The sequence below is a fragment of the Eptatretus burgeri genome, unplaced genomic scaffold, assembly GCF_056783735.1.
Source record: "Eptatretus burgeri isolate ZD-2024b unplaced genomic scaffold, Ebu_testis_v1 Ebu_testis_scaffold_3155, whole genome shotgun sequence".
NCBI classification, from domain to species: domain Eukaryota; kingdom Metazoa; phylum Chordata; class Myxini; order Myxiniformes; family Myxinidae; genus Eptatretus; species Eptatretus burgeri.
The window spans coordinates 560,841-576,088 of record NW_028225103.1 but is presented as its reverse complement, the minus strand read 5'-3'; the positions used below and the strand labels follow the sequence as shown (position 1 = coordinate 576,088).

The following is a 15,248-nucleotide window of genomic DNA, read 5'->3' as shown; positions in this document are numbered from 1 at the left end:
CGTGAAGGACCCGGATGTCGGCGCTGTTTCCGGGTGTGGACCAAGCGCGTCGTTCATTGGTCCGTTGGGTGATGACGTTTAGTGAAGGACCCGGATGTCGGCGCCTTTTCCGGTTGTGGACCAAGCGCGTCGTTCATTGGTCCGTTTGGTGATGACGTTGTGTCGTTATAAATTCATTTTTGAAAGTAGTAAAAGCTAAATAAAATATTCACAATGAGTGAGGGTATTAAACGAGTTTAAAATAAGGATTTTTGTTCCTCGTGCCGCCGCTAACATGAAAAAACAACAACAACAACGGCACTCGATCGAGCTCATTGGTCCCTTCAGAAGGTTGAACAGTTTCCGTTTTGTATCCATTTATTGGCTGGATATGGATGTCCGGACCTGAACCACAATGGAATCGATGTGATCGCACAGAGCGATTATAACTCACCCACCTCGTTTTATCATAACTCGTCCACCTCGTTTTATCATAACTCGTCCACCTCGCTATATCATAACTCATCCACCTCGTTTTATCATAACTCGTCCACCTCGTTTTATCATAACTCGTCCACCTCGTTATATCATAACTCGTCCACCTCGTTTTATCATAACTCGTCCACCTCGTTTCATCATAACTCGTCCACCTCGTTTTATCATAACTCGTCCACTTCGTTTTATCATAACTCGTCCACATCGTTTTATCATAACTCGTCCACCTCGTAATATCATAACTCGTCCACCTCGTTTTATCATAACTCGTCCACCTCGTTTTATCATAACTCGTCCACTTCGTTTTATCATAACTCGTCCACATCGTTTTATCATAACTCGTCCACATCGTTTTATCATAACTCGTCCACCTCGTTATATCATAACTCATCCACCTCGTTTTATCATAACTCGTCCACCTCGTTTTATCATAACTCGTCCACCTCGTAATATCATAACTCATACACCTCGTTTTATCATAACTCGTCCACCTCGTTTTATCATAACTCGTCCACATCGTTTTATCATAACTCGTCCACCTCGTTATATCATAACTCATCCACCTCGTTTTATCATAACTCGTCCACATCATTTTATCATCACTCGTCCACCTCGTTATATCATAACTCATCCACCTCGTTTTATCATAACTCGTCCACCTCGTTTTATCATAACTCGTCCACCTCGTAATATCATAACTCATACACCTCGTTTTATCATAACTCGTCCACCTCGTTTTATCATAACTCGTCCACCTCGTAATATCATAACTCATACACCTCGTTTTATCATAACTCGTCCACCTCGTTTTATCATAACTCGTCCACATCGTTTTATCATTACTCGTCCACCTCGTTTTATCACAACTCGTCCACCTCGTAATATCATAACTCATCCACCTCGTTTTATCATAACTCGTCCACCTCGTTTTATCATAACTCGTCCACCTTGTTTTATCATAACTCGTCCACATCGTTTTATCATTACTCGTCCACATCGTTTTATCATAACTCGTCCACCTCGTTATATCATAACTCATCCACCTCGTTTTATCATAACTCGTCCACCTCGTTTTATCATAACTCGTCCACCTCGTTTTATCATAACTCGTCCACATCGTTTTATCATAACTCGTCCACCTCGTTTTATCATAACTCGTCCACCTCGTTACATCATAACTCGTCCACCTCGTTTTATCAAGACTCATCCACCTCGTTTTATCATAACTCGTCCACCTCGTTTTATCATAACTCGACCACCTCGTTTTGGGGTGGCATCTAACTTGATGGAGTGAAGGGATGTTGAGATGCATGTTGAAGAGGTGGAGCTGGGTGTAATGCCAGTACTTTAGATTAAGAACGGACGGGGTGTGAGTCAGTAGTTGCTCTGAAAATAACGGTTCATCAGGCGTTGCCCTCGTAATTAGTCTTTGTGTACCCACAGTGGACGAGTTGGAAGAGAGAAAGAACAGGGAAGAAGGACCATGATCTAATGGATGGCGTTACTGGTCTGGCCTCCGCTCCACACCGCGCCTGCACTGGATAACGCTCGGACGGTTCGCTCCCCCAGTGTTTCTCTCACCAGCAGCAAACTCACTGACCAGCGAACAACCTTCTTAAATCTTAACCACCTCAACCAGCGTTGCTACTGAAGCATCTCTGGAGGGGTGAAGCTTGGAGGGGTCAAAGTGGATTCCCCTCCTCTTGGAGGATGCTCGTAACCATGACAACCTGTGACCGGCATACTCGAACACTCACAGGTTCTCATAATCACAAGCCCAGCCCCCATGAGTGCACCGTCGTTAAACAATGAACCAAACGAGTGTAACACGAACACACACTCTTCCTTTCTGGGTTGCGGTTGAAGTCGAGGCGGCTGGCTGGGCTTGCTTCGTTCAAACATTGGAGTAGTTTTGTCTGTGCATGTTGTGCTTCGTCATTTATCGTTGTTCAGTGTTCGTGCGTCCATGCCGACACCCGTGAGTCCTTCTTTGTGAATCTGCTGTTTTTGTTAATCCTTCACCAACCGCATGAGGATGGTATAAACACGTGGGGTGGGTGCTGAGTCTGGGTTCGATTCCAGCACCACTTGGGCCTTCAGTCGGATCGTTTCGAACGCGTGACGTCACCAAGCGATCCCCTTTCTTTTTTAAGCCACGACCATCCGCAAGCTTCACGTATTTAACAATAAAACAATTTTATTCACATTTAACACCACACAACATGAGGTTTACAAAATAGTTTAAAACAAAAAAATTGTTCACAAAAAAATTTACAGACGTAAAACAACAACAACAACATTCATAAAGAGAAGAAGAAGAAAAATAGGAACAGCTGTTTTGAATCGAAGGAAGACGTTCAACGAGTCGAACGTGTGACGTCACCAAGCGTTCTCCTTCCTTTTTAAAGCCACACCCATCCGCAAGCTTCACGTATTTAACAATTAAACAATTTTATTCACATTTAATACCACACAACATGAGGTTTACAAAATTGTTTAAAACAAAAAAAGTTGTTCACAAAATTTTTTACAGACGTAAAACAACAACAACAACATTCATAAGGAGAGGAGAAGAACTGCTGGTTTGAGTCGAAGGAAGACGTTGAACGAGTCGAACGCGTGACGTCATCAAGCGATCCCCTTCCTTTTTAAGCCACGCCCATCCGCAAGCTTCACGTGTTTAACAATAAAACAATTTTATTCACATTTAATACCACACAACGTGAGGTTTACAAACTTGTTTGTGTGTTTAAACATCCTTCCGAGAACCTAACGTTCCTAAAACAACAACAACATTCAGAAGAAGAAGGAGCGCGGTTTTTGAATCGAAGGAAGACGTTGAACGAGAGTAACGTTCGAGCGACGCGTCCAGTCCCTCTTGGTTCGGAGTGCGCGATGTCCGAGGAGGTGACGTGGAGGAAAGCGCGGCAGATGGTGAACACGGGTTGTCATTGTGCGGGGGGTGAGGTCGGGCCGATAGGTCGGAGTTAAAGGTCGTCGGTTATTGCGAACACTTGATCGGCCAAATGGTCTCCTCCTGTATAATAGTTCCTTGTGTGTTGTGGAACTGTGAACACACGGGAGGGAGGGGAGGTTAAATGAAGATATAGAACGAGAGAGTGCTTGGAGGGGAGAGATGGGGGGGGTTTGGAGAGGTGAGGATAATGTCGGGGGAAGGTTTCGATTGGAACTTGGAAGGGGGAGAGGATGATGTGGGGGTGGGAGAGGGGGGATAATGTGGGGGGAGGTGTCGATTGGAACGTAAAGGGGGGAGAGGATGATGTGGGGGGTGGGAGAGGGGGGATAATGTGGAGGGAAGGTGTCGATTGGAACGTGGAGGGGGAGGATGATGTGGGGGTGAGAGAGGGGAGGGTGAAAGGAGCATTGACAGTCGGGGGATAAGTGGGTAATATAAGGGAGTATCGGGGGTGGGGTGGGAGGTGAGAGGAGTAACCCTTGGTGGGGGAGCTGTTTGCGGAGGGCGGGGGGGTTGAAGGAAGGAGAGGAACTTTGTGAAGAGTGGGAGTGGAGAAATGAGGATTATGTGATTTGGCATGGGGAGTGTTGGAGGGGGGGGTGGGGGGTGGTGGTGATGTGTGATGTGGATGAGTGAGGAGAGGGGGTCCTAAAATTGTGGAGACTCATTGTGAGTCTCATTGTGGAGACATGATGAGGGACGGACAGTGAGTGATGATTCCGTTCGTACAATAAAACTTTAACTCGAAAACATCTCGAAATGACCACAACCTTCATCACCCATCATGTACCAAAGTGTATCAAAATCTGTCCTCATTAAGAGGATCCACAGGGGGGGTTGACCCCACAAAATAGGTATTTTCTCTCTTCTCTGAAACTACACACACTATTTTTATGAAACTGGACCACAACCTTCATCAGCATAAAAAAAAATCAGGGTCTAGGTGGAGGGGGCGGAGGTTGAGTGACTGTTGCTCCTGATCCAGGTGACCTTCAGGACGTGTTTGATTTTTTTTTTTTTTTTGATTTTTTTTTGAATTTTTGATTCCTCGGGTCCGTAATGAAAATTTGTATTGTTGTCAAAGACGGTGACCAATTACAAAGTATTAGTAGGAGGACCATGGTGTGCCATTGTTGTTACCTCCACCACCGAAGGTGAAGCGGATGATGTTTTCATCCCCTTTCTGTCTGTCTGTTTGTCTGTCTGTGTGTGTCCAGGATATCTCAAAAAGTCGTGAACGGATTCGGATGAAATTTTGTGGACAGGTTCGTCGTGGGACGAGGAAGAATCGATTCGATTTTGGTGAAGGTCCGGATCCGGATCCGGCTACTAGAATTATTTAATTTTGCTGTGTGATTCTTCACCGTTGATCGGGCCAACAACGATATACAGCACGATATCTCAAAAAGTTGTGGACAGATTCGGATGAAACGTGGTGGACGGGTTGGGTGTGTCGCAAGGACGAATTGATTCATTTTTGGTGAAAATCCGAATCTGGATCTGGATAGGAGAATTATTTAATTTCCCCAAGTGATTCTTCACCGTTGAGAGATCGGCCCCAAAAACGATGGACACCGTGACATTTCAAACTTGTCATGGGCTCGTTGTGTTCTCGTGAATCAGGCATTGTGTGGCGGAGGTGTGCGCTCCACCGAGTGTCCTAGTGTTTGGTATCATTGCTATTAGAGCCCTTTTGGTCCCAATGCCAGATTTTTTGGCTCCGATGCCGATACCGATTTTGGAGAGTCCGAGTCCACCGATTCCCGACCGACATTTTGTCCAAAAAAAAAAATACAAATTTATCAAATTGATTTAAAAAAAACTTCTATTTCATGAAACTTTCTCTATTTGAGAACATTTAACTGAAATTGTACGATGAACGAGCAAATAAATAAATAAAAATAGAAATCAAGAACTTTTTTTAATGGATTCAACATCAAAACATGTGAGAAACTCAAAGGGCACTCGGTGGAGCACGAACCTCCTCCACGCAATGCCTGATCCACGAGAACACGACGAGAACATTACATGTTTGAAATGTCACGTGACACAGGAGGAAATCTCTCAATGGGTGAAGAATCACTGAGAGAAATTAAATAATTCGCTTTTCCAGATCCAGATTCGGATCTTCACCAAAATCGAAACAATTCGTCCTTGTCGCACACACAACGTGTCCACCGAGTTTCATGTGAATGTGTCCACAACTTTTTGAGACATCCTGTTGACAGACAGACAGACAGACGGGGATGAAAACATGACGTCCATCTCCCTCCGGGTGGTGGAGGGAACAAGTTTCACTGTGCAATGACGAACAGTGATGAACAAGATGTCTGTTATGGAAATGCCGACGAACCTTGTGTGTGCACGGAACACCTGGATTGACAGAGATACGGTGTGTGTGTGTGTGTGTGTGTGTGTGTGTGTGTGTGTGTGTGTGTGTGTGTGTGTGTGTGTTAGATCGGTGGCCGAGGAAGTACAGACCAAGCTGCTGACATGGATGATCGAATAATAGAACTTGATCAGCACAATCACAAGCTGCGTGAATTGCTGCTAAAACAGGTGCAGGACCAGATCCGAGGGAGACTTGAGAGCCAGGTGAGTGCTGCCAGCTGCACACACCAGTGAAGTAGTTCCGGACTATCAACAAATATATCACAATGATTCGACTTTAACTCGGTTCCTTTGTTTTTGTGACCACAAGAGGACACCCGAGGGAGCAGTCAGCGTGACGCCATCTTTCTGCAGCAACTGGAGGGAATCCCAACAGATCCCGGACCAAGCTGCTGACATGGATCAAAAAAAGGAACTTGAACAGATCAATCACAAGGTGCATGAATGGATGCCCATACAGGAACAGGACCGGCTCCGAGGGAGACTTGAGAGCCAGGTGAGTGCTGCCAGCTGCACGCACCAGGGAAGTAGATGCTGACTATCAGCACACATATCATCATAATTACCCTATAACTTGGTTCTTTTCTTTTTGCGACCACAAGAGGACACCTGAGGGAGCAGTCAGCGTGACACCATCTTTCTGCAGCAACTCCAGGGAAACCAAACAGATCCCGGACCAAGCTGCTGACACGGATCAAAAAAAGCAACTTGAACAGATCAATCACAAGCTGCATGAATGGATGCTCATACAGGACCGGCTCCGAGAGAGACTTGAGAGCCAGGTGAGTGCTGCCAGCTACACACACCAGTTAAGTAGATGCTGACTTCTTCTTCTTCTTCTTCTTTTGGCTTGCTCCTGTTAGGGGTCGCCACAGTGGATCAACCGTCTCCATTTCGCTCTATCCTCCACATCTTCCATTGACACTCCAACCACCCGCATGTCCGCCCTCACCGTATCCATGAACCTCTTCTTTGGCCTTCCTCTTCTCCTCCTGCCTGGCGGTTCCATCTTCAACATCCTTCTCCCGATATACTCCGTTTCCCTCCTGTGCACATGTCCAAACCATCTCAATCTCGCCTCTCTCACTTTGTCTCCAAACCGTCCTCCCTGCGCTGTCCCTCCAATATACTCATTTCTTATCCTGTCCATCCTCGTCACTCCCAACGAGAATCGCAGCATCTTTAACTCTGCCACCTCCAGCTCCGCTTCCTGTCTTTTTGTTAGTGCCACCGCCTCCAAACCATACAACATAGCTGGTCTCACTACCGTCTTATATACTTTCCCCTTCACTCTTGCAGCTACCCTTCTGTCACAAATCACTCCTGCAACTCTTCTCCACCCACTCCATCCTGCCTGCACTCTCTTTTTCACTTCTCTCCCACACTCTCCGTTACTTTGGACAGTTGATCCCAATTATTTAAACCAATCCACCTTCCCCACCTCAACTCCTTGCAACCGCACCATGCCACCACCCTCCCTCTCATTTACGCACATGTACTCCGTCTTACTCCTACTGACTAACATTCCCCTTCTCTCCAGTGCGTACCTCCACCTCTCGAGGCTCGCCTCAGCCTGCTCCCTACTCTCCCTACAGATCATGATGTCATCCGCGAACATCATAGTCCATGGAGACTGCAGCCTGATCTCGTCCGTCAACCTGTCCATCACCATTGCAAACAGGAAAGGGCTCAGAGTCGATCCTTGGTGCAATCCCACTTTAACCTTAAACCGGTCCGTCATTCCTACCACACACCTCACCGCTGTCACGCTGTCCTCATACATATCCTGCACGATCCTCACATACTTCTCCACCACTCCCGACTTCCTCATACAATACCACAACTCCTCTCTTGGCACCCTATCATAAGCTTTCTCTAAGTCCACAAACACACAATGTAACTCCTTCTGGCCTTCCCTATACTTCTCCATCAACATTCTCAAAGCAAACATCGCATCAGTGGTGCTCTTTCCTGGCATAAACCCATATTGCTGCTCACAGATCGTCACCTCTCCTCTCAACCGGGCTTCCACTACTCTTTCCCACAACTTCATGGTGTGGCTTAACAACTTTATCCCTCTGTAATTTCCACAGCTCTGCACATCACCCTTATTCTTGAAAATCGGAACCAGTACACTTAATCCCCACTCCTCCGGCATCCTCTCACTTTCCAAGACTTTATTAAACAATCTGGTTAACAACCCCACTGCCATCTCTCCTCAGCACTTCCATGCCTCCACTGGTATACCATCTGGGCCAACCGCCTTTCCACTTTTCATCTTCTTCATAGCAGTCCTTACTTTGTCCTTACTGATCCATCCCACTTCCAGATTCACTATCTCCACCTCTTCCAACCTTCTCTCTCTCTCATTTTCTTCATTCATTAGCTCCTCAAAGTACTCCATCCACCTTCTCAACACACTCTCCTCGCTCGTCAGCACATTCCCATTTGCGTCCTTTATCACCCTAACCTGCAGCACATCCTTCCCAGCTCGGTCCCTCTGTCTTGCCAATCGGTATAAATCCTTTTCCCCTTCTTTTGGATCCAACTTCTCATACAGCTCGTCATGCCTTTTCCTTGGCCTTTGCCACCTCTCTTTTTGCCTTTCGACCCCACTCCTTGTACTCCTGCCTACTTTCTTCATCTCTCTGACTATCCCACTTCCTTTTCGCCAACCCCTTCTTCCTTATACTTTCCTGTACTTCCTCGTTCCACCACCAAGTCTCCTTATCTTCCTTCCTCTGTCCAGATGTCACACCAAGTACCTTCCTCGCTATCTCCCTCACCACTTCTGCTGTAGTTGCCCAATCATCCCACCCATCTTTACCACCATCCAACGCCTGTCTCACCTCCTCCCTAAATTTCACGCAACAGTCTTCCTCCTTCAGCTTCCACCATCTGGTCCTTGGTTCAGCCCTCACTCTCTTCCTCAACCTCACCTCTAAAATCATCCTACAGACCACCAATCGATGCTGTCGAGCAACACTCTCCCCTGCCACCACCTTACAGTCACTCATCTCTTTCAGGTTGCATCTCCGACTTAAGATGTAATCCACCTGTGTGCACTTTCCTCCACTCTTGTATGTCACCCTGTGTTCCTCCTTCTTCTTGAAATACGTATTTACCACTGCCATTTCCATTCTTTTTGCAAACTCTACCACCATTTACCCTTCCACATTTCTCTTGTTGAGACCGTACCTCCCCATCACCTCCTCATCCTCTTTATTCCCTTCCCCAACATGTCCATTGAAATCTGCTCCAATCACCACTCTTTCATCCTTGGATACACTCTCCACCACTTCATTTAACTCACTCCAGAAATCTTCTTTATACTCCATCTCACACCCCATATGTGGGGCATATGCACTGATGACATTCATCATCACCCCTTCAATTTCCAACTTCACACTCATCACTCGGTGTGTCTCCAAGATGCTCCAAGATGCTGTAGAGGAAGTAGATGCCGACTATCAACAGATATATCATGAAAATTTCCCTGTAACTTGGTTCCTTTCTTTTTGCGACCACAAGAGGACACCTGAGGGAGCAGTCAGGGTGACGCCATCTTTCTGCAACAACTGGAGGGAATCCCAACAGATCCCGGACCAAGCTGCTGACATGGATCAAAAAAAGGAACTTGAACAGAGCAATCACAAGGTGCATGAATGGATGCCCAGACAGGAAGAGGACCGGCTCCGAGGGAGACTTGAGAGCCAGGTGAGTGCTGCCAGCTGCACACACCAGTAAAGTAGTTGCCAACTATCAATACATATATCATGAAAATTACCCTTTTTACTTGGTTCCTTTGTTTTTGCGACCACAAGAGGACACCCGAGGGAGCAGTCAGGGTGACGCCAAATTTATGCAGCAACTGCAGGGAATCCCAACAGATCCCGGACCAAGCTGCTGACATGGATCGATTAAAGGAACTTGAACAGCTCAATCACAAGCTGCGTGAATGGTTTCTCAAAGAAGTGCAGGACCGGCTCCGAGAGAGCCTTGAGAGGCAGGTGAGTGCTGCCAGCTGCACACACCAGTGAAGTAGTTGCCGACTATCAGCACACATATCATCATAATTACCCTTTAACTCGGTTCCTTTGTTTTTGCGACCACAAGAGGACACCTGAGGGAGCAGTCAGGGTGACACCATCTTTCTGCAGCAACTGCAGGGAAACCCAAGAGGTCCTGAAATTGTCCATGAACTTTGGCGAGGAACTTCATCACAATGTACGTCCATGAAACTTCTGGTGACCTTGTTTCGCTTTTAAAAGCTTCCAACTGGGTGAACAGTGGGAGAGGTAGACCACTGATTTTATTTATTTATGAAGGGGTTCTACAATTGTGCTGTCCTATCGTGGGGAGGGTACGTACTGCAGGCTTGTGCAGGTGTCGTCACCTTGTGCGGTACGTTGCCTTTCGCACAGCTGAACCGAGTCGAGCTGATTCTCCATAAAGAGCAGGCTCTTCGAGAGGAAGCTTCGGCGGAGAAAATGAAGCTGATGCGCCGCAACCTGGAATTGGAGTTTCAGCTGGAGTCACGTCCCGTCGAGGTGTGCACGCCCAATGGTCTTGCAACGGTCTCGTACTTTTCATCACGCGGCATTGATTCATTCAAATGGAACTGTTCCTTCACCGTTCAATCACTCAAAGTGCCGTTCGTCCATCTTTCTCACTCAGTCCATCCCTTTCCTGTTGAACAAGCAGCAGGTTCCTTTGTTTTGTTTTTTTCTCACGTTAATATGGCATGCTTGTTGTTTTGCTCTTGTAGAACCGAATCCTGGAACTGGAGGCCGAGCTCAAGGAAGAACGCAATAAGGTTCAAACGCTCACTGCAAACGCTGAGAGAAGGAAAAAACAGGTGAGGAACTTCAGTTTAATTATTAAATAATTTTTTATTTTACACTCAGTGACTCACCTGAGGGAGCGGGAGATCGCATGCTTGCCCAGAGGGGGCATGGGGACCGTAGTGATAGAGTACATGGGGACCGGAGTGATAGGGTACATGGGGACCGGAGTGATTGGGTACATGGGGACCGGAGTGATTGGGTACATGGGGACTGGAGTGATTGGGTACATGGGGACTGGAGTGATAGGGTACATGGGGACCGGAGTGATTGGGTACATGGGGACTGGAGTGATTGGGTACATGGGGACCGGAGTGATAGGGTACATGGGGACCGGAGTGATTGGGTACATGGGGACTGGAGTGATTGGGTACATGGGGACTGGAGTGATAGGGTACACGGAAACCAGAATATCAGGATCCAGAACTTCAAGTAACTCATTTTTACACATTTAACAAAATGTATTTTGTGGACAAACACAGTGAGGTTACATAATGTGATTAGGCACGACACTGGCTGTGGGACAACACTCGGATGGGAAGGTGATGAATGAATCAGGCGATGAGAGTGAAGAGGGATGGAATCATAGCAACCTGAAACAATATGGGGAGGGTCGAAAAGATCACGCGATGGGACCGATGATGACCCGTAAACTCAGAGCCCGAGAGGGAAGGACTTGGGATCTTTTGGTGGACCCCGTTGGCAGGTGGGTTCTAGGTTATCCTGCCAGGCCATAAAATGATGAATTGTTATATGGGCTGTTTCACAATGAGAGTACCAAGTTTGTCTCACAACCACTAAAAATTCCAACTCAATATTTTGATATTTTTATTTCTCCAAATCCAACATTGTTAATTACAATACTTAAATCCAAATTTCTGGAGCATCTGAATGAATATTTCTTATTAAAAATAATACCCCAAGGATGTTAGGGGAGTATTTTTTTAAACTATAACAGTCATTAATACAATTCAACTATAACCACAAAATAACAACACTATCAAACTTCAGTGGTTTCCATATGTTCCACAAGTATTATTCCATTCCTGGAATTATGATTCAGTATACAAATGAATTATATTAGTAGAAATATCAATACAGACTGAACTGTTTCAAATATCCAGAAAAAAGATATGTTTTAATTTCCACTGTCACTAATAGCACTGCATATGATGGAATTTAGCACAAAATTTTAAAACGACACGTACTTTTCTACATATTCTAAAAAAATTACTAATTTATCTCTGAAAATAAAAGTTTACCACCACAATGAAAAATATGACGAAAATCACATATTTCTTCCAGAGAGGACATAATTTTTTGGCATGAAGAAATACATTCTGTACAAGATATAACTGCAAAATAATACATTTTTCTTATAATGCCAATACAAAATACACCTAGTAAGTGAATCTCAACGGGATTTTGACACTTTTAAAAACCGGCTGTATCATTTAGCCCAACGGTTTCTAAAGATGCGATAACTTTGAGATGTATTGGTATTCAGACATTTATTGAATAATATATTTTATTTAATTTAGTGATATAATTTAAAGCTATATGCAAAATAGGACCTGTCCTTAAAAAAACAGCAGTTTAATCCATGCACTAAAAGTTTCTCAGAATGTTAAATATCATTTGGAAATTCCCCAAAATGCTTCCGGAGAGGACAATATGTTTTGACATGAATGTATGAATATTCTGAATGATATAACTTGAACGAAATACATTTATCTTATTTTTAGATACAAAATATATATTTATTAAATCAGAACAGAAGATATTATCTTATTCAACATGATCATTTGTCATGTATACATCATTAATCATACATTTGACACAGGCAAGACCAGTTGGAAATGTATTGTTACTCAGACATTTAAGTAATACATGATTAGCCACTAAAATTTATATCTAACTGAAATATTCACCCTGCCCTGAAGGAAAAATAAAGAGTTCATCTCCTGAACTAAATATTAATCTGTACAATCAAAAATAAGGAAATTCTTCCGGAGAGGACATTTTTGACATGCACATTCAATCAGTGTTGTAACAAGATAAATCACATAAATGTAAATACCTTTTACTGATAATGGGTATTTATGACCATATCAACGTTACAAAACATCAAAATTTATAGCCAGCAAGTAGTTTCCTTATAACTTGTGGCAGTTAGGTGTTTCCGGAGAGGACACATTTTTGACGGACACATGTAAGGCAATCAGTGCAGGCCATGCAAATAGAAGGTTATTGGTTACACTCAAACTTTGTAGCATAATATCAGTGCAGGTATATACACACTTGGTAAAACACACAATAAACTTTTAAAAAGACCCTTTATTTATATAAAAAAAATTCTTCTACAATAAGCATTTCCGGAGAGGGCATTTTTTGACGGACGAACGGTGGGACATATTTATTGAGGGTGAAAAAGTTATATTCAATGCCTGAAATGAATAACATGTTGTGGACAAAGTACAGAAGAGGTATTAAATTGATGCAACAACGAATAAAAGTACCAATTTCTGCTTGTATTTGTTTATACACTGTGAATGCAGTGTACCTGGAGAAAATGAGACAGCTATTTGTCAAAAAAATGGCAATTTTTATGCCATTCTGCCAAAAATTGACATTTTTTGTCAAATAAAAAGTGGTCCAAGTTGTGCCATCACGAGTACCAACTACTGGCCCTAATGACAGAGATACTACAGCCTCTCATTTAGCTATTTAGCATGCAAGGGTACAAAATACCAGAAATGACCATGACTGTGAAACAGCCCATATGTATAAAATTGTACGTCTGCTGGTCAACTGGCTTTGCATGGAGCCCCTGCAAGAAAAAGGTGAGCGGAAGAACCTTGACCGTAACAAGATGTCATTGGAGAAACAGGTGAGGGCCTCAATCCCCGTGTGTGTGTGTGTGTGTGTGTGTGTGTGTGTGTGTGTGTGTGTGTGTGTGTATGCTGGGCCTCGGGGAGACAGCATCTTACTCATGCGGAGTATGATAATGAAGCGTGGTAGAATTTTAATTAATTATTCTTGTATTCACAGTTGAAGTTCGTGGAAGAGATCGCATTGCTCTGAGCGGATCAAGACGTAACAGATAAAACCAGGATGGAAAAAAAAACACGTATGGGGTGGACAAAATGGATACAGAGGGAAACGCCAAGGAGGGAAAACTGGACATTTGGAAGGAGGAGGGATTTGGGTAGGGTTCACGAGGGTAGTTGTGGTAGGCCTATCCAAGCTGTTGCAGTTCTGAAGGTAGAAATGCCTCCACGTGAGGCAGCACAAACATTTGTCACAGCGGGTTGCTGAGTTACATCGGACCCGAGTCCCCTTAACCCTCAAAATTTCCATCACAGACGTCAGTTTGCTCAAACCAATGATGCTTTGTCAGTGACTTCCTCCACATTTGCTGAACAGATGGGTTTTCAGTTAGAAAACAGTGCAGTATAACCAACCAATCAACGGAGAGTTTATATTTGAGAGAACATTTATTTAAAAATTAATTTATTCATTAAAATAAATAATATTTATTTTACGAAACAATAAATAAATGAAAAATCACTTGTAGAGCGACACTTGGCAAAAAATAACAAAGTAGAATGACACTCAGTTGAGCACGTACCTCCACCAGGCTGAACAGTTTACGTTCTGTCGCCACTGATGGGCGAATCGAATTCTGTACCAAAATCGAATGCGCTTGTTCTTGTCAACAAACCACCTCATCCACCTTGTTTTGTCATTGCTTGTCCACAACTTTTTGAGATATACTGAGACACAGTATATACATATTTATATTTATATGAATAGTTTTTGGTCCCATCACTCAGTTTTATAAATTAGGCCTGTGTTCACAATTGACCATAAAAATAATTGGTGGTTGAATTCATGAACCTGATATGCAAATCCTGTTCAAATTTCAAGTCAATTGGATGAAAATTGACAATTTTAGAAACTCAGCCAATGTTGACCTTTTGGACTCTGATGACCTTTTGACCGACGTTGACCTCAAAAATAATGGTTGAATTAATTCATTGACGTGATATGCAAATCCTGTTCAAATTTCAAGTCAATTGGATGAAAATTGACAATTTTAAGAAACTCAGCCAATGTTGACCTTTTCAACGACGTTGTCCTCAAAAATAGTTGGTGCTTGAATTCAATTACCGGATTTGCAAATGGTCTTCAAATTTTAAATAAATCAGATGAAAATTAACAATTCTAGAAAAAGTTTTAGAAATTTGGCCTATGTTGACCTTTTGGCCGACATTGACCTCAAAATTTATCGGTGGTTGAATTCAGTGACCTGATGTGTAAATCCTCTTCAAATTTATCAATTGGATAAAAATTTACAATTTTCGAAATTAGCCCGATGTTGGCCTTTTGGCCTCTGATGACCTTTTGACTGACGTTGACCTCAAAAATAATGGTTGAATTCATTCATTGACCTGATATGCAAATGGTCTTGGAATTTTAAATAAATGGAATGAAAATTGAGGATTTTAGAAATTTAAAAAAGTTGTTGACCTTTGGCCTAAAATGACCTTTTGACTTAA

At 43.7% G+C, this 15,248-nt stretch overlaps 1 protein-coding gene across 9 annotated transcripts in view; it reads left to right on the top strand.

Moving 5' to 3' along the window:
* Positions 1-2,658: 2,658 nt before the first annotated feature.
* The window catches only part of LOC147006738 (uncharacterized), a 29,614-nt gene continuing 17,024 nt past the window's right edge, over positions 2,659-15,248 (top strand). For 3 of the 9 annotated variants that reach the window (XM_085868054.1, XM_085868055.1, XM_085868050.1), the window contains exons 1-9: positions 2,660-3,408; positions 5,909-6,046; positions 6,153-6,338; positions 6,445-6,624; positions 9,374-9,559; positions 9,667-9,852; positions 9,959-10,069; positions 10,267-10,392; positions 10,611-10,700. In XM_085868054.1, the coding sequence (XP_085724180.1) occupies positions 3,370-3,408; positions 5,909-6,046; positions 6,153-6,338; positions 6,445-6,624; positions 9,374-9,559; positions 9,667-9,852; positions 9,959-10,069; positions 10,267-10,392; positions 10,611-10,700 (1,242 nt within the window). In that variant the 5' untranslated portion in view covers positions 2,660-3,369. Of the gene's footprint in view, positions 3,409-5,908; positions 6,047-6,152; positions 6,339-6,444; positions 6,625-9,373; positions 9,560-9,666; positions 9,853-9,958; positions 10,070-10,266; positions 10,393-10,610; positions 10,701-15,248 lie in introns of all 9 variants that reach the window. The other 6 variants (XM_085868049.1, XM_085868053.1, XM_085868052.1 and 3 more) reach the window with 6 other exon arrangements.